The sequence below is a fragment of the Glossina fuscipes genome, unplaced genomic scaffold (assembly GCF_014805625.2).
Source record: "Glossina fuscipes isolate IAEA_lab_2018 unplaced genomic scaffold, Yale_Gfus_2 0, whole genome shotgun sequence".
NCBI classification, from domain to species: Eukaryota; Metazoa; Arthropoda; class Insecta; order Diptera; family Glossinidae; genus Glossina; species Glossina fuscipes.
In genome coordinates this window covers 37,179,897-37,199,161 of record NW_023998414.1, presented here as the reverse complement: position 1 = coordinate 37,199,161, position 19,265 = coordinate 37,179,897, and the positions used below count along the sequence as shown (strand labels likewise).

The 19,265-nt window shown below is 33.7% G+C and overlaps 1 protein-coding gene across 1 annotated transcript; it reads left to right on the top strand.

The window, feature by feature from the left end:
* Positions 1–393: 393 nt before the first annotated feature.
* LOC119633216 (maestro heat-like repeat-containing protein family member 1) lies at positions 394–19,256 on the top strand. Its single transcript, XM_038026648.1, has 12 exons — positions 394–1,206; positions 12,437–12,614; positions 12,685–13,046; positions 13,104–15,873; positions 15,961–16,099; positions 16,170–16,294; positions 16,385–16,589; positions 16,663–17,321; positions 17,392–17,704; positions 17,779–17,913; positions 17,982–18,084; positions 19,045–19,256. Exons 1-12 carry the CDS (start codon positions 1,125–1,127, stop codon positions 19,185–19,187), a joined length of 5,214 nt encoding a protein of 1,737 aa, XP_037882576.1. The 5' UTR covers positions 394–1,124; the 3' UTR covers positions 19,188–19,256.
* Positions 19,257–19,265: the final 9 nt, after the last annotated feature.

Below are 19,265 nucleotides of genomic sequence, written 5' to 3'. Positions count from 1 at the left end.
CGAGACTTTATGAAACATCTTTTCTTCGTCATTTCGTTCTTTCGATGTAATTTAAGAATAGCTCAGGTTTTCTTCTTTTTTAATTGTTTATTCATTTAGAATGAATGATAGCAGCGAGAACGATATTGAGAATCTTATATTATAACAACCATCGTGTTTACTGCCGTGATAAAATATGGTGTTTTATAAGGTAACGACATCTGTAATTGACTTCATTAAATAGTTAAAAATTGTATTGACCTCCTTCTTCCTTAACTTCTACACGAACCAATATGATTAACAATTTTACTGTTGGCAATAATAAAAACAATACTTTCAGTTTAATGTGTAATTTTGCAAAAATATGGCAACTATAGCATTTTGCCAAAAAAAAAAGTTTTTGCGTAATTTAATGAATTCATTTCTTATATGCAGCGGATTACTTAAAAATTCATTGCTGCGCTATAATTTAGTGCTCAGGTCAAATAATTTCAAATTGACAAACGTTGTTACACAAGTGGTTACAAGTGAAAAGTTTATTGTAAACGAAATAATATTTTGTTTTTGTTTGCAAACAACAACATTTCGTTATCTATTAACTAAAGCAGCTGGTTCGAGAAGCTGTTTGGAGAAAAATTCAATTTTACTCAATATAAAATTAGTTGAATAATGTACTTGAAGCGGCGAATATCTTCTAATGGAAACTGAGGAAGGTGATTTCCGAGGTCTCCTTTAAAATAAAGGTATATAAGCATAAATTGGATAAAATACGAAAAACAAAGCGCTGCATTAGTACGAAAAGAGAAGAAGGTTTAATTTAACTATTTGATAACACCGCCAAAGTAAGAGGCGATATTAAAATTAAAGAAATTGATACGTGTTAACAACGCATTTAACTTTGCACTAAGCTTTTTCGTTTGTGAATTTAATAACTAAACAACCAACGCGATAAAAAGAAAAAAAAAAAACAAAAAACAAGAAAAAATAATAAAATTGCGAAATACTGAGATTTGTGTTGTGAAGAGTGCAGTTGACGCCCAAATTCGAAAAAAAATTGTAGTGTCATTAATTCAAATACCTTAAAACGTTTCTATTTCACCAAAGTGGAGAAGTGGAAACGGAGCCAACGAAACAATACCAACCCAATGGATCAGACGGGTAAGGGAGGTGGCAGCAGCGATGGAGGAAGCTCACTAACAGGCATTGATAAACCTCCTGTTTTAGAAGGTATGTTAATTATGTGTTTTTCTCCAGCAATTTTTCTAAATTCCATAGCAACCACTTTCGTATTATCAACTCTTATAGGAAAGGAATTCCATGCGAATGTAATACAAAAACAAAAAGCACAAAAAAAAATTCTCTAACAGAGACCTTTTTGTTGTATGTTGTGAATAATAAACGTTATTGAATTATATGGTAAATCTAATTTTTCGGCAAACAGAAGGATGTTGTAATAGCTTCACGACATTTAATTATCATAAATAAATTAGAAAATGCAATGAAAGGACTTTGAAGGCAAGGATTTCAATGGCGTGCAGTAATTCTACATGAAGTAATATTATGACAAAAAACAAAAAAAAAACAAAAGTAGTAAACCAGCGGCAACTATTAAACAGCATATCACTAGAAATTTCGACTTGAGAAAGCTGCGAAATCTTTTAATATCTTTGCATTCTTTCCAGCAAGGGCATAAGTATTGAAAAGTGTTTTATTAGATCATCCTGAGTTAGTGGGCCGATTAGAACGACTTTACATTAAAATTTTAAATGAGCTTAGTAGATCTTTATATGATTTTGAAAGTCTAATAACGGTTTTTTTGCAGGTAAATCAGATAAATTTTCAAATATGATCTTTTTTTATTAAACAGCAAAATGTATGAGAAGCTGTCAGATTTCTATTTCATTAAGAGTGCCCCTGGAAGCTTTAGAATGGACACACAGACAAAACAGACCTGAGGAATCTACTCACAGTTTGACGCTGATCGATATTTTACACATGTTGCAAGACTCTTAAATCGTGTCTCCAGATGTTGTTAATATCCGGCACAGCAGGCGCTGTGAGTCTATTGAAGGCTTATAGCGCATAGAAACACATAAAGGGCGACCCCCTTTGGCTTGAAGGAATGATCGAATGGAACTAAAGAGCTTTACGAAAATTATATGCAGAATACTTATAATCGTATTATGTACGCCAAAGATTTCGTATGTTTTCATGCTTTTTTCAAATTACTGTAAATGTGATCGGACTTGACGTAGACCATGTAAAGTCAATTCGTAATATAAGGCAAAGAACAATTTAGCGAAGATTTTGTTGCACTAGCAGTTTTTAAGGTTATAATGACCGGAATTATAGTTTACAATCTAAAAAAAAAATTTCCTATTTATGATTGACACAAACTTTGGAAAGTGCAAACCTACCTTCGAGGATCCTTTGCTGTAATCTTTTACTCATGTGATTAAATTTATGGTTCGAACGCGATTGCTTGTGAACGAGCAATGCTATCACGTATCAAATAATAAAATTGTTTCCCTTACATGGAATATAATGAACGTAGTCCTATCGTATATTGCTGAAGAAGAATGTGTGTCCATAGGTCTGGAAAACATATATGAAAGCAATAAAAGCCAACTTGGTGTTAATTATCATAAGAATAACTTACATAATTCTTTCCTTATTTTTTTTTTTTTTTTTTTTTGGTTTTTGTTTTTGTTCTATTGTATAACAATATTGATATTGTGTGTTTTCTTATTTTATGTTTTGCATGAAAGGTTTCGTTTATATGTGTAAAAAAAATGTTATTGTTGCAGTTACTACATACACTAATTTCGTTGTCTGCTTTGCAACCACTGGCCATGTGACTACAGGACTACACAACGCAAATTGGAAATTAATTCCGATACATCGATTTGTCCTGTTCGTCTTGCTTTTATAATCAAATTTAAGCAAGATATTCTAAAAAGATAGTTAAATTTAGTTTTCCATTATTGCTTCATGTTATGAAACAGAGCAAATCGCAAGACAACCAAGTTGAAATAGAAGCTTGTCTAAAATGCATGAACGGTATTGATGTACGCAAATTTGAGCTTTCCAATGCATTGCATCGATACTCGATGATCATGCAATAGCTAATCTTACCGTACGTGTGGTGAGGTTATATTAACTTTGTTCAAAAGGGCTTGCAACAGATCCGCCTTCCCTTATATCAATCGATTTGGTATAATTTTCTGAAACAATTTAAGCCAAACTGTTTGTCTATACGCCCTTTCTTACATATATCTAATATCAATGCATCAATGCATCTTTGAGCTTAACATAGAGGTCGCAAATTTTAATACATTTCGGTAAATCTTGATAATTATTGATGGATCTTGATCTAAGGGCGAAACCTGTTGAAACTGGATCGAATTATTAAAATACGTTTCTTTATATGAAAGCAGTGTAATATCTCCCCCCAAAAATCAGTGAAAAATTGTATTTTATCATATTAAATGGAAGCGGACAATATGAAATGAGACGAAACCATTATTATATCCCCTCCGAACATAAGCTTTTTTATGAAACGGAATCAACCAACAAACCATAACTTTTAGTATCTGATGATGTTGAACACTGGTGTGTAATTGAAACTAGTTTGTCATAGATATTTACTGGACTACATTTAGACCGCACTGGTCCATTTTTCGAACACCTTCTACACATTGATCGGTAAGGAATGTAAACTTGTATATCGTAATTAGGTAGAGTTTTTGAAATTCTATTAAAGGAAGTAAGTGCTATATAGAGTAATTTTTTGAAGATAACGTAAGCGGATGATGTAGTAATGGCAGCGGCAAGTAAGCCAAGCTACTCTCAAACCTTTTTTTTTTTTGATTGCAAATAAATGATTTTAAAAATATTAGTTAATATTTAAAATTATTGAGCCTCAATACAATTATTCACTTAAGAGATACTTTGAAATTTCTTGAGCATGACGAAGAAGGTCCAAGTGCTCTAACAAAGACTTTCTCGCTCGAATGAATCTCCGCTGAGAAGTCGAAACCTAATGTCTTGTCTAAAGATATCCACCTCTTCCATTAGAGCGTTATGTTCGTTTAAGAAAATTTCAAAATAGAAACATGCTCACCATGAGAATGAGAGCGGTACTTACGAACTCTTCTCTGGAATTATAAATTTCTTGCGTTTTCATCTATCATTTTGCAATCTATAGAATATAGAACTTACGAATATTGTCTTGGGTAAATGTGGAGGAAATTTTCGAAATGTTCTGAGGATATTTGGTACACTAACGTGTTTTGGCCTAAGAACGAAAGCTATTAGAAAATATTCCGAATCGGACCACTTTTTGACTACTTGCCACATACGACTTATCAAAATAAATCGTGATAAGAAAAAAATATTGTAATTTTTAAGAATTTCGCAACAAAGATTGTGTGACAGCGATTTTTTGAGCCCCATCCCCCCCCCCCCCATATAAACGCCTCTACAAAAACTGAAACCTTCTATGGTAATGAGGCTTAATTTTTTTAATAGTTCTTGATGAAAATTCCTTCATAATAATAATTTGACATAAAAATAAACCTTACCAAATTTGGACCATGGACCCATACACGAGTTCTAATAAAAAAAAAAAAAATTTTTTATATGCCAACATCTACTATAATTTTTACTATATTTTGATGGAAATTGGTCTACCATATGAAATTTGAATGATATATAGATGCCTTTGTTTAGGCCGCGTCATATATATGGGGGCTCTGGTGAAATTAAACAGTTATGCAAGCGCTGACGTTTGAGTAACCTCCGATAGGAGGGCTTTCATCAAAATTATAGATATATATATAAAAGGAACGTTTAATTTTTGATGGCATTATTTGGTATAAGTGAAATAGTGTAGGATAGTTAATAGTCAGCTAGGTCCGATTATAGCATTCTTACTTGTTATAATATTGACATTGACATAAATGTTGGCCACGAAATTTTCTAGTAGCGCGTACTTGTTTCATCGGTGTAAACATGACTATATAATTATTTACACAGTTGTATGTGTATGCAGCATTTTGTATTATGCCAACGCCTGCACCGTTATTTATAGAAAACCATTAAAAGCTTATAAAGCGTTAATATCGTCATAACGTAAACAAGTTAGTAAGAAATTACATGAGGGTGGCTTTTTAATGCTCCGGTTAACCGAATAAAGGTATAAAATTTTCTATGCTTTTAAAGAAGAAGGACTAATTAATTACGCACACATACACGATTCGAAGTCATAATAACATTATTCTCTTCTCGTTTATATAAATAGCATTAATGCATGAATGCATTTGCTGAGCAACAGGTTGTCGAAAAAGTAATTCGGTTTTCTTAACAATAACAAAGTTGCACCTTAGGCATCGAAATTTCCGGAACGGAATCAAGCTAACCAGTCCTGGGCTCTTCTTTTACTCACAATATTCTTACCGTATACTTCACTGATTTTTTTTTTTGTCAGCGTTTCAATCTTTTTCATAATAAAAAAGCATTACATAGCGTATTTCTTCAGATATTTCACTTATTTTCAAGTCAGTATAGTTTTTTACACAAGCAAAGTATTAGAAGGCAATTTTTTCAAGAAATGTAAGCTGAAATGTCACCTGTTAAGCACATGTTCGTTTGAGGTGAATGTTCAGGTGAATGTTGCCCGATATCAACGCCATTCCGTGTAAAAAAACGCGAAGACTTTTTATATTACCTAACGCTTCTTACTATTCAAGTGAGCACAAATCGCAATTCACGTTATCAGTGAGTTGATAGTACTGCGTTATATCTACGGCTAGTGCGTGAACACTCCGCTATTGCTAAAGGGCGACATTTTTGTAAAAGATGTGAAATTATATTTAAATCTAACTACCAAAGACACAAACTAACATTTTTTTTTTGCAGAGTTATGTAAAGCCGGTAACAGAATTCTGTTAAACGAAGTCTCGGAAGGATTTAACTCAACATACAAGTAAATTAGAACTTCTCGAGAATATTTTTTTGCAAAATATTATAAACAAAACATGTCCTTGAAAAAAAAAAAAAAATTTATCGCTCACGTAATGTACTAGAATTGCTATAATTCCAATAAGGCTGACATCACATAAAATTATCGCACTATAAATTCGCCAATTTGTTGTTGTTGCTCCAATCCACAATTTGCTTCAACAACGTCCTTTCGTGTCCTTTGCTTGAATTAAAATGAAGTTGGGATCGTTTGCAATTTCTCAAAATGCCGACTTAATATCTTACAAGCAAACCAGGTGGCGGCATATGAGAAAAACGACAACCTTCTATCCCCAATGTAGACGAGTCGCTGTACATCTGAGATGCAGAAACTAGTCGCCGCTGTAGATGTAAATATCGAAATCACTTTTAAAAACGCAATAGCAGGCAGTAAGTTTAAGTATGACTGACAACAACAAACATATAAGTGGAAGAACATCATTCGTGTCTTCCTCGTGTTTTATGCTCCTGTTCGTTCATAATACTTTTTGTGAACTCTAAGGCAGGTATTGCGTAATGTCACAAACGGAATGATCAAATGATTATATCGCCCACCGTTCGATGCGATTAGTGTAAATAAAATTTATGATAAACTACTTTGGATATATAGTTTAAAAAATTTTGATATACAAGTAAAGCATTGAAAATTTTGATAGAAAAAAATTCGGGAGTTTTTTTCAATTTTGTTTACATGCGTACGCAAGTCGTCGTTATTGGGGGCGTTGTTGCTATAAATAAAATGAATAAATAATACATTTTCGATTAACATAAAAAAATTATAATTTCAAATTAATTAAGAACATTACCGTACGTCTTGAGAAACGTTTCCAATTAGGCAGCCCCTTAAGCAAAAGATAGGAAAAGAAAAAAAAATCTCGATATATTTTTTTTTAATTATAGGCGTTGCAGTTGACATTGGCACTTCTTTTTGTAACATTAAGAAATGGAACAGCAGAAGATAGACATACCGATATGGCTAAGTCGAGAAAGATTCTTACGCTATTCAAAAATTCCTATACCTTATGAAATGATCGGAGCAAATTTCTAGATGTTATAATAGTCAAGCTAAACTGATGTACAGACAAATCTGTTATTACGCGATGGATAGGAACATTCGGGACCAAACAAGCAAAAAGAAAATATTTAGAACAGTTTTACCGCAACAATTTAAAGAGACTTTATTTTATGAGAGAGAGAGAGAGAGAGAGAGAGAGAGAGAGAGACCACATAAAAGAAGCTTATGTTAAAAAATATGTGAATATTTTATGAAGTAGCGAGAGAAAGTGCTTCGCAAACTAAATAAATAATACCCGAATCTTATATCTTTTTCAAAAATCGTAATTTCTCATTACATCCGACAGCACTTGTGATACAAAGGTACATCAAGTTTGTACGGATGTGTGCAACACATAGATAGAGTTGGCATAGATCTAAATTTCATTACACCAATCAATTCAGAAAGTGAATTTGAATCGATTTAAGCTTGTCCGTCCGTCTTGTCTTCTTGCACTCAATTTACAAGTCGCAAGGTTCTAGATATTGTGCCGAAATTTCGCACACCAGTATATATATATATATAGGTGACTTCTAAATATATATATATATATATATAGGTGACTTCTAAATATATATATATATATATATATACAATTTTTAAGGGTATATTAAGTTTGTGCAGATGTATGCAACATCCAGGAAGAGTTTTATTATGCCTATCTGAAACTTTCTGAATTTGTTTATCGTTCAATGTTTAAAATGCAATTTTTGCAATTTCGTCGTTCGACGTGTTTCGGCCTAAGAATAAACGTTGTTGAAAATGGCACGGATCGGAGCGCACTTTTCAACCACTTCACATATGATGCCTTATTTTGAAAATAATAATTAGATGAAAAACTGTAGGGTGGTGTACGGTGTGTAATCGTCGATCGCGACCTACTGCAACGTTCTTACTTGTTTTGAGCAGAAAAGTATTTTTACAATGTACATAATTACATACGAGTCGCGTATATTCTTCCTGTCTTCTTTTATCTCTATACATATTTATAGACCGCAGAAAAAGATTTTATTTAGTCCGAACTAAATGCTGCGACATCTATCCATCACCATTTCCAGAATCTTGATTTCTGCTGATTGCATCTCAAAAAGTGCACACAGCGTGAAGTAACAAAAATAATGTACTCTCTCGCGAAGCACTTCTATGACTTCGATGATTCTGAATTAAAAAAATTTTAATTCAATTAAACTTTAACTTTTTTTGATTTGATTTGATTAAAAAATCGTTTTTTTTTTTTTTTTTTTTAAACTCCAGCATAATCATGCTATTGATAAAAATTAAAAAATTTACCTCATTACAAAATTGATAACAATACGATTGTATTTTTCAACTTAACACAAATATGATAACAAAAATGTTATACCCTACACTAGTTGTGGTGTGGCGTATATTCATTTAGTTTTTAGGTCTGTATGTAACATGCAGAAGAACTTAAGATGGATTCACTTTTTATTATACCGATCGATTCGGTAGCATTATTTGAATTGATCCAAAACCTGTCTGTCCGTTTGTCCGGCTGATGTCCGTTCAAATAAATTTATGTTCAGGCTACAGGTCGTAATTTTTGAGATATTTTCATAAAATTTGGCACAGTCACGTGTTCTCGTTCAACGACGAACGATATTAAAAATGATTTGGATCGATTAAATTTTTCGACAACTCCCCACATAACGCCCTATTCTGAAAAGAAATTGCAAATTTTTCAAAAATTCTTGGCAAAAGTGCTTAAGTAATAGTATATTGGCATTCTAAATTTGACCGGGCGGGGCAATTTTTGAATCCCCCTCCTCTCAATATCACGATAACTAAAGTTCCTGCGGCAAACAGTTATAGTTTTCAATGCTTCATAATAGTAACTTAATATAAAAAAGGTAAATGTATCGAATGTGGATTATCTTGACTTATTTTTTGCATGCCACCAGCGTGCGTAATAAGGATTTTGATGAAAATTGTAGAGCAGAAAAGTCTAAATTTTAACAAGTGAGGTTTGGAAATTGACCCATAATATTATAATAATTTCATATAAAATTGAACTGTAAAAATTTGGACAATCGCCGTTATGTTTACATACTGCCCTGCGTTTTGGACTCGCTTCCCTAGAACTACGCACATGAAAAATCTGCCTTTATATGAGAAATAAGATGTAATTTTCGTATTCGATAATAAAATAAATAGAATTTGTGTTATTGGACAATGGGGTGTAAGGCATTTAATGGTGGTCGGCCTTGTCCGACTATATGTTCTAAATATATATATATATATGTGTGAGCGAGATATTTACAATTAAAGAAAATGAAAATACATTTTCAATATATAATAACTCACGTAGTTATGACTCATAGGTTCATTATACTTGCATTGATACGATTAAGTGTGCAGTGTTAGCTGCGGTTTTCGCTGCTGCGATTTCATCAAGCAATTACAGTTGAGTAATAAAACTCTTGTAAAATGCAATACACAAAGTAATGCAATAAAAAGTAATTGTCGTAAATTTATGAAAATTTATGAAAAATGTTTGAATTTATTAAGAAAAAGTTCAAAAAGAAATCGTCGCGTAAAACGAAAAGTTTCTTTAAAACGAAAACTTTTTACATATTATCACCAACTAACGGTAACTTAATTGCATGCTTACTTACTCTCTTATAAAATAATAATTTAAAAAAAAAAAAAAAAATTAAAAAAAAAAAAACAAACAAACAAACAAATAATTTCTTATGCTCACTTATAGTTGCAACTTGTTGCCATGTATCACAAAGTACTGACTGGGAAAATTTATGATTGAAATCGAAATTACATTAAAATGTGAAAAAGAAAATTGATATCTTCGTAGCGTGCGGTGAAATTCATTAGGATAATTTTTAGAATAGCCATGAATTTCATATAATGTATGTATATATGTACATTTGAAAAGCGTTTCTTAAATCAATAAAACGATGCCTCTTTACCCAAGTCGCAGAATCACTGACCACCTAGACCTCTAATTGCTTAAAGCATATTAGATCTATACATATATATTATAAGTTGTTTTTTTTGCTCGACTCACAAAAAGCTGAAATACAAAATTAATTTTAACAACAAGTTGTAAAGTTCTTACAGTAAAATTACACTCACACGCACACATACGTGTGTGTATTTTTGTTTGACAATTTCAAATATGATCCATTCGATGAGTAACTATTTTTTCAGGGGTTACACTGCCAGGAAATCAAGAAGTAAGTTTTTTTTTTTGTTTTTTGTTTATCATACCCATCGCTCATCAGGCATGAAGGCTATGTTCATTGCATCAAAATGTGTGTGCAACACCCAGAAATAAGCTTCAGAAAACCTCTTAAATCGTATATATTCTTGATCGGTATTAAGCTCTAAATCGATTTAAGTATGTCCGTCTGTCCATCTTTCTGTCTATTCATCTGTGCAATCTCTGTGATAGACATTTTCGTACGTGTAAAACTGCAGTCGCCGACATCAAATTTAACAAAAACATTGGAAGCTCTGGCGCGCAGCTTGGCATTGAAAATGGGCCAAATTGGTTGAAGGACACGGCCACATGTACCATGTAAACTGAAAATACCTTTGCTTTTCGAAACGAATAAAAATTGATTTATTCATCATTACTCATCAACAGATAGATAGCAGATAAATGTAGATAGATGATTGACCATGCCTACTTAATCTTCTAATGTGTCATAATTTCACAAGCTGAAGCAACCGTCGAAAACTCCGCACGACATATGAAATTCGGCCAGTTTCGAATTCGAAATGCACCTAAGCATGTCCATCTGTCCGTCAGCACAACTTCTCCCGTTCGCAAAAATGAAGATATCACTTACAAGTCGGCAAAGAATTTAAAAATGACCGAAACTTTTCATAGAAAACGCCTAAAATACGCCCACACGCGTATGGAACAAAAACAGTGTACTCTTTTGTTATCCGTGATTCTGCCTTGCTTGCTATTCATAAGGCACAACACACACACTATTTATAAAATTTCCGATTTTATTCTGAAAATAGAAAAAAATCAGCCAACCACGCGCCACACCCACTATTATGGAATATGAAAATGTACTTGTTTTTCTTATTTTTAGGATCAGGAACATAAAAAGAAAATTCCCTTCCATGATCGCATATTCTTTGTCAGTCTTCTTGCTCTTCAATTTTACACTAGAGCTTGGTCCATTTGTTGTCCCCGTCAAAGGTGGAAATTTTCATGTTCCGAAGCGACAAAGAAAACCCCAAAAAAAAATTTATGATAGAAAAGATTTTTGATTTCTTTACTCCTAACGAGTATAAAGCCTTTTCAAAGACATCTGTTAAGTTATGAGAAAAGTTGGAACTCTTTCTTCTTTCTGGCTAAGCTATTTGATAAAACTACCATATGTCCACAAATATTGAAAGTCTAGTAGTAGGCAGTTTATGTAAGCTCTTGGGGACACTGGATCGCCCCTTTCTTTTATCCAACATATGAGATTATGTGTCAGTTAATGGCACAATTCATCGGATTGTGTGACCGAATGATGATAATAATAAGACGAAAAGAGGGAAAATTGAATATCGACAATGTTAGATCTGTGTTGATCTAAGAAAACATTAAAAATTTGAAGACTCCGTCTTTCTTTCTCAAAAGTTTTCATTTTTTCGAAACCGATTATTCTTTTTTGAAATGGAAGTCGCTATAATTTTCAAGTCGAGTTCGTTCGCCGTGAAAAACAAAACAAAAATTTCGATTCCCAAGATCGTCCTACAGCCGATGTGCTTACCATCAAAATAAATTTCATTAGATTGTCGTAAATCATTCGGTGTTCTCGCTTTTCCTCCTTCCCACCTATTAAGGATTTGGAAATTAATTTTGAATATTATGCGGAATACCGATACTCTCTCTTCTTCTATGACTTTTCAATTGTTACAAAATCGTTACGCTAGAAACGCGCATTTATTGAGAATGGATCAGTCTCACCATAAGCCTCTGAACGTGTTTCGTGGGCTTCGGCATCAGATTTCTTCAAATAAACAACAAAAGTAATGAATTTGAAAGAAGAAGAATTTTGAGCACACAACGACTGCGATCGCCATATGCTGACTAAATCAATAATATTAAATGGACAAGGGTTATTTTATCTAGGGGAAGATCGAAACAATCGAATTGGACTGTTATGTACATGGGTAATTCCTCTTGTCTTTATCATTTTTATCGTTAATCAAAATTTTTGCAAACACTTAATAGAATACAATTGACGAGGCGCGATAAGAAAGTTATCCGCGAGTTATAGACGAGTTATCAATCAATCAATTCATAGAAAAAAAATTATTATTTTTTTCATTCATTGATCTTTCAATATTTATGGGCATGGTACGCATACAAACATATTTATTTTTCGTTTACAGGTGTTTTGCACAATCTTTGTAATGGGTTAACCGATAAAGATGAAACTGTGCGGTCCGCAATACAAAACGCTTTAGTGAAAATAATGGAAACTCATCCTTTAAGAGCAACTAATATCATCATGAAATATAAGGAAGAGCATTCAAAATTGCCCGAACAAACTATCATCATTGTACTTAGGTAAGCGGCATAGATTTCTATTTTCGCTATTAGCGCAAACTTCATAAAAAATCTTGCATTACTCATTTAGAGCGATAGAAAAAGTGGTCAGTTCGGATGCGTGTATACCGGATGAAGCTCATAAGAAATTGATATCATTGGCATTGGGAGAAATGACACGTTCAACTGATAATGTATCCGCTATTCAAAATCATGCAATGGATATATTGGTAGCGATAGGTCGAGGCGCCAATTGCAAATTGGTGATGGAGGCTTTAATGAATTACACGAAGGAAGGAACGGTAGCACATTTTATGATTATGCAATGCTATGGCAATATAGCTTCTAGTAATATAGTAGGAGTCGTGCCATTCATTAAGCCCATTATGGCCTTCACAATACCAAATTTGACTGGCATCAAATTGGATCATATTAAACAGGCGCATGCTTATGGTAGGGGGCGCGATTAAAGATCAGTTTTATTAAAATTTTAAAGATTTTCTCTAACAGCCATAGGCCGCTTTAGTGAAGCACTTTTGGAACAATCGTCGGCCAACGCCGCGTTAGCGGCAACCCAAAAATCGAATGATAATGAAGAAATGATATCCCCCACTGCCGCCGAGGTGGAAGAGTTATTGAATTGCTCTACAGAAATTTCGATAGCTTACGATGTACTCTTTAATCAATGGTTGCATTCTCGAGAGCCAAAGGTTTGCGTCGAAATCTTACAGGCTCTGTCGTGCATGTTCCCTCTGCTGCCGGCTGACAAAGTAAAGGATCAATCGCCGCGTCTCGTACCTCATATATTAAATCTCTATCGTCGCTCGATCGAACGCAATTCGGTAACACAATTCCTTTCCGCGGTCTTAAAGACCAATATCAATTTACAGCCAACCGTGCTCGACGGAGTTATCGATCAGCTAATTACAAATTTGTTCGATTTAGTTTGCGTATATCCCGATTATGAGAAACCGCAAACAGTTAAAGGTCACTACGAGGTATTAAGATGCTTCGATTTACTATCCGGCGTATACGCGATCAAAATCATGGATACCCTATTAATGCATTTAAGAAATAATAGTGAACGTGAAAGGATTAAATCATTGCTAATATTGACACATCTTCTAAATACATCGACAGTGAATATTGAAAATAAATTGCAATCGTTTTTGGAGTGCCTCAAGCAAATGATCACTGTCGAGAAGAGTGTGAAAATGAAGATGACATTGCTTAAGACAATTGTGGCACTAGCGCAGAAATCGTTTATCAAAGAGAAAGAATTCGTATGGTTTATAGTTCGCTACAGTTGTAAATATAATAAAGTGAATCAAGATCATGGCACATTGGAAGAGCATGCAAATTTTGTACTCTCGTGCGAAAATTCATTGTTTATGTTATCCTCCACCGTGGGCACTATGGATGAATTGCTTAAAAGAGAATTACTTAATTACTTTGTTCTATTAGATTATACGGATATCTGTTCAAATTTATCAAAATGTTTGGCGAATTTATTCTCAAAGTCGCCTAATATAGAGTTTGAGGTTTATCACGAGGACGAACAACAAGACAAAGATAAAAAAGAAGATATAGCGGAGGACGCATCGACGAAGCCACCTGTTTCGATTGTTAGAAGCGGAAAAATAATTGTACCTAGTGCCGAAACAATATATGCCCGTTGTTTGGCTTTGCTTGGCAATTATCATTGCATCACGCGCTCGACAAATATAATTTCGTTTCTAAGATTTTACTATCCGCACTTAAATCCTGAATTATGTAAATTATGGGAGAAAAGTGCATCGGATCTATTATTGAGCATAAATAAGGAAAGTTTATTTTTCACTAAATATTTAGAATTCATTAAAGAAACGAACGAATTCCTCTCAGGGTATGATCAACAATTTGCCGAAAGATTAGTCAATAAAATGGCCGAACAAATGATCATGTATCCTTTAACGTTGCCGAACAGTGAATTCGTTATACCACAACTGCACAATGAGAGGGGTATGCTGTTAAAGTCTTTAGCATTAACTTTATGTCATGTCAAGGACTCGCAATTAGTCAGTGCGAAGATTGACTTAATCATAACCGCTGCCAGGCAAGAGAAACTCGATAAGCATACTAAGCATTCCGAATATGATGATAAAATTGTACCGTGCACATTGGCCTTGGGGTATGTGTCACGCGTTCATATGCATTTGTTAGTCAAGAAATTAGTTGAGTTAGCCCATATAGGTGGACGAAAGCATTCTACTGGATTTTTCAGTAACTTGCATTTTATTAAAGACACACACAAAGAATTGGAGAATTATAAAACCAATCTTTTGGTTATTAAAGTGTTCGGACGCATTATGGACGAGGCAGATCCACAGCAAACGATAACAAATCTGGATGATACAATTTTAAATTTCCTAATATTGCAATTATCGAATACGAAAGATCAGATTGTAATGTCGGCAATTTTGAAAACGCTTTGCAGCATCTGCAATCAATTGATTAGGGCCAAAGGGAATGTGAAAACTTCTTTAAAGTATCGTAAGCAAATAATGGAAGCTGTCTTTAATATACCAATTGAGCCGCCGTTTGATGACTTGCCCTTGCTACCGATCATTTTGAAATTAGGCACCGATTTCATATGCATTGGCGATGAGGAATCAAGCGAGACAATAGATGGAGGTGTCATCTTCGAAATAGCTTGTAAAAATTTTTTTACTTGCGCTCAAAATTTAAAAATGAAATTTGAATCTCCTGAAGAAGATGAACGTAACAGCTTTCTGGCGAAATATCTTAATGAATCGTTGCCAGAGTTGAACGCTCTTGTTAAAGTCATTATTGAAATGGATCCGTCACCTTCTACTCTAGACTTAATTATTACCATATTGGAATGTTGGACACGAGATAAAAACTCCGAAGTTCGTATATGTGCAAGCCATGTCTTTAACAATACTTTAAACGTTTACATTAAGACAATGAAAATTGGTGGCGAAGCTCCATCAAAATTTAATCAAACTGGACAAATGTTGGCGAAAATTGTACCCCGTTGCATAGATTCGAACGGCACCGTACGCCAAGTATCTGTTGAAATATTGCAAAGAACATTGGAAATCGCTTGTATATATGAGACACTTACGATAGCCGACAGTACGGCAGATTGGCTTAAAGAAATCGAAATTATTAAAGAACGAATTCTTACCGACGATCCCAAGGAAATTGATAATTTGGCCGGTGAAATTGCTAATATTATTGCTGTACGCATTTCAAACTTCCAGTATTTACAATTTTGGTAAGTAAATCTATATATATATATATAGTATGATCCGGCCATAGGCGAAAATGAGATTTTTAAGAAAATTTATGTAAATGATTTTAGCAAAACTCTTCTTGAAGGTCTGAAAGATCCTGAAGAAAGTTCGGCAATAGGGGCTTCCGTGGTTTTGAAATTTTTTATACAACAAAAAGGTTCCGAGCTCTTCCATGCTGTAACCGATTTAGTTAAAGAAAGTTTAACAGTAAGTGTCACAGCTGAGAGCAATCAGTTCAAAGAACATATATACCCGATTATGCTTGATCTATTTTAAGGCGATAAACAACTGCGACGTGAGTCGAGCCAAATTGGGAGTCTTAAAGGCTTTGGTAGCTCTAACCAAACATCATCCGAAATTGGTATCTTGTGAAATTTTGGCCCAACAATTACCTTTTGAGGAGTATGGGGAATATTTTTTAAAATAATTTCGCATTTTTTTTATTATTTATTTCTTTCTTCATCTTTTCGGCCCGCAACAACAACAACACAGAAATATTATAGAATATTGGCATTTGATTTGCAAGGATAGCGATTTAACCGGCATACTATTAGATAATTTCTTGCAAGTATTATCGTCCTCGAGCCCATACGAAATCAATGAAGCGCCAGTGGAAAGGCAAAAAATAGCTAATGTTCCGTCATTTGCTATATTCTGTGCTCTGCATAAAATGATGCCACGCAACGATATCAGAGAGGTGAAGCAGTAAATACAGAAAAAAAATTTGTAGCAAATTTATTGAAATTTAATTTATTCGTTCGCACTTGTAGGAATTAAATTCGAAATTTCCCGAACTGTTTACTATGTTATTAACATCATTGGCTACGTATACAAATTTGGCCGCGCCTATGCATAGCGGTAATATATGCAGTACGTCATCTGCTGCGGGATCTTCGTCTACTACTAGTAAAACAAAATTTGGTTTTATACCCAATAAGGAGACAGTGAAAATGAATCCTTGTCAAATTGTTTTGGAAACGTTTCAATCGTTTTTAAATAACTTAGAAATGGAACAAATTTTTGAAGCACTCACCATCCATAAACATTTATCATCTAGCACTGATTTGAAAAATTATATAGAACTTCTAACACCTATAGCTAAAGGTCTCGCTAATCAAGTGGATATACATTCGAATACGATGAAACAAGTGATCAAGGCTTTAAGTAAATATGTATCGTCGCCGTTCGAAGGTCAAAGGGTCGCAGCAATTGGTTTATATTCACGTCTAGTACCTTTCAATCCGTGTGGAGAGATATCCACAATTATAATGCATCATTTGTCAGCCGCTCTCAGCGATCCCAAGGCGGTTGTTAGAGGTTTAAGTATACAGGGTATGGGTTATGTGGGTCAGTTGGTCGAAGAAGATATAGAAAAGTATACCGAAACAGCAGTAACAGCATTATTGAAGGGCCTAGATGACACCGTTAAGTAAGATTAAAGTTATTAAGTGGAAAGCAAGTCATATACAATATTCTTTTTTCTTTTTCAAAACTTTCAGCGATTGTTTAATTAACATTCCACTAGAAAGCATACGTGGCTTGTCACTTTTACTACAAGCTTTACCTTCTGAAAGTGTGGAATCTTTTCACGTATCTTTGGCTATACGTATAAGACCATTTTTCAGTAGTTATTCTGTGGAGATTAGAGAAGCCGCTATCGTACTTTTTGGCGATTTATGCGAATCAAAAATTTCTACAAATAATGGCATCGTAACACCAAATTCAATTAATGAAGCTCTCCATGAACAACTGCTTGCTAATCTATTTCCATTATTGTTGCATTTAGGTGAAAATGAACCTACCATTGTTCGGGTAAGTTCCTGCTTTGCATTTATAAGATATTCATTCTTTTAAATATTTTGTTTTGTTAACATTTTATTTTATAGGCGTGTAAGACAACCCTACGTAAAGTATGTAGACTTTTAAATTCGTTTAAGATCCATGAAATGGCTGAACGTGATTTAATCGATCATGGCCAGTTGAATTATAACATTTTCATCGTAGAATTTGTTAAATTAATTGTAAGTTCTCTAAACGTAAGAATTAAGAAAAAAAAAATATATATATATTTTTTACGAATTTTTTTAAGGCTATGGAACTGACTGATCATATACAAGATTTCATTAATTCTTGTCTACCGAATTTACGCAGCTTATGGCCTGAAGTACGAGGCAGCGCAGCTGTTGTTATAGGTAAGAATTTTTTTTTATTCGCTTCATTTATTCGCAGATACCTCACAATTAACGAAAATAGAGAATTGCTTGCTTATGGATATTATGTATAATACGCTCATTACTCACACTCATTTATTTACGCACGCAATTTCTTTCTCAAGATGTCACGAAAAGTGCAAATGAAGGATTATCTCTATTGAAAAACCCAATCAAGTACGCGGAGAAAATTTTCCTTTCTATGCTGAAAAATAAATTGTTCGCGACACAATTTCACGTCACACCCGGAGTATTATTTTAGAAAAAAATCTACACTAAAAATCTAGAAACGAGTTGAGCGAGCACAAGTTAAATGTGCTCACAATCACATACTTTCTATTAGAAATGTATAAAGAGATGTTCTCGAGAAAAAAATTGGACACCTTTTCTATATATACCTCTCGTCTCTGCTTTACACTAAACATGATGATCCATTTAGGATGCGTCTTCTAAAAAGAGCCATTATATGACAAAAACGTTTGCACATTTTAATATTCCCCGGCATAAACCGCCGGAAAATAGTATTTAGATATATTCAATAAATTTCGAAAATTTCGATAGAACAGAACAGAAGCATTGTTTAAACGTCCTCTTCATGTAAACGACCTTTCATTAAATGAGTCTTTATATTGGCAAATTTAGGTAAAGCATTGCATTAGTCGGCACTATGTAGAGTATTTATTAGACGGTTTAGCCTGATTATCACGTTTTAACATAGTTTTGAATACAGATATTAAATTATAAATATGTTCAGTAATTGCCTTTTTGAGATGTGTAGTATAAATGCATAAAGGCCGATAATAAGATTTGTAATGTCGTCTGGCCATTGAAGTGCTCTTCTTCATATTATCTTTACATCAAATGAAATTCATTTTTGCGCCTTTCAAAAATAAATAAATAAGTTTCTATTTAAAAATGCCTTTAAACTATTTTCTCTTACAGGTATTTTAAATAACTTCCTAATGGAACGTAGTCCTCAAACCGAAGGGGTAGGCAATAGTATTGTCTTATTGCTTAAAGATGAAAATCATTATGTGCGTGTTAAGGCCGCTACTGCATTGGGCTATTTCTTCGGTGACATATAGATAACGCACTAAATTCCATATAGTCAGTATGCCCAGCTTGTATGTTAATCGATAAGTGTGATGGAAGCTTATTTTCTC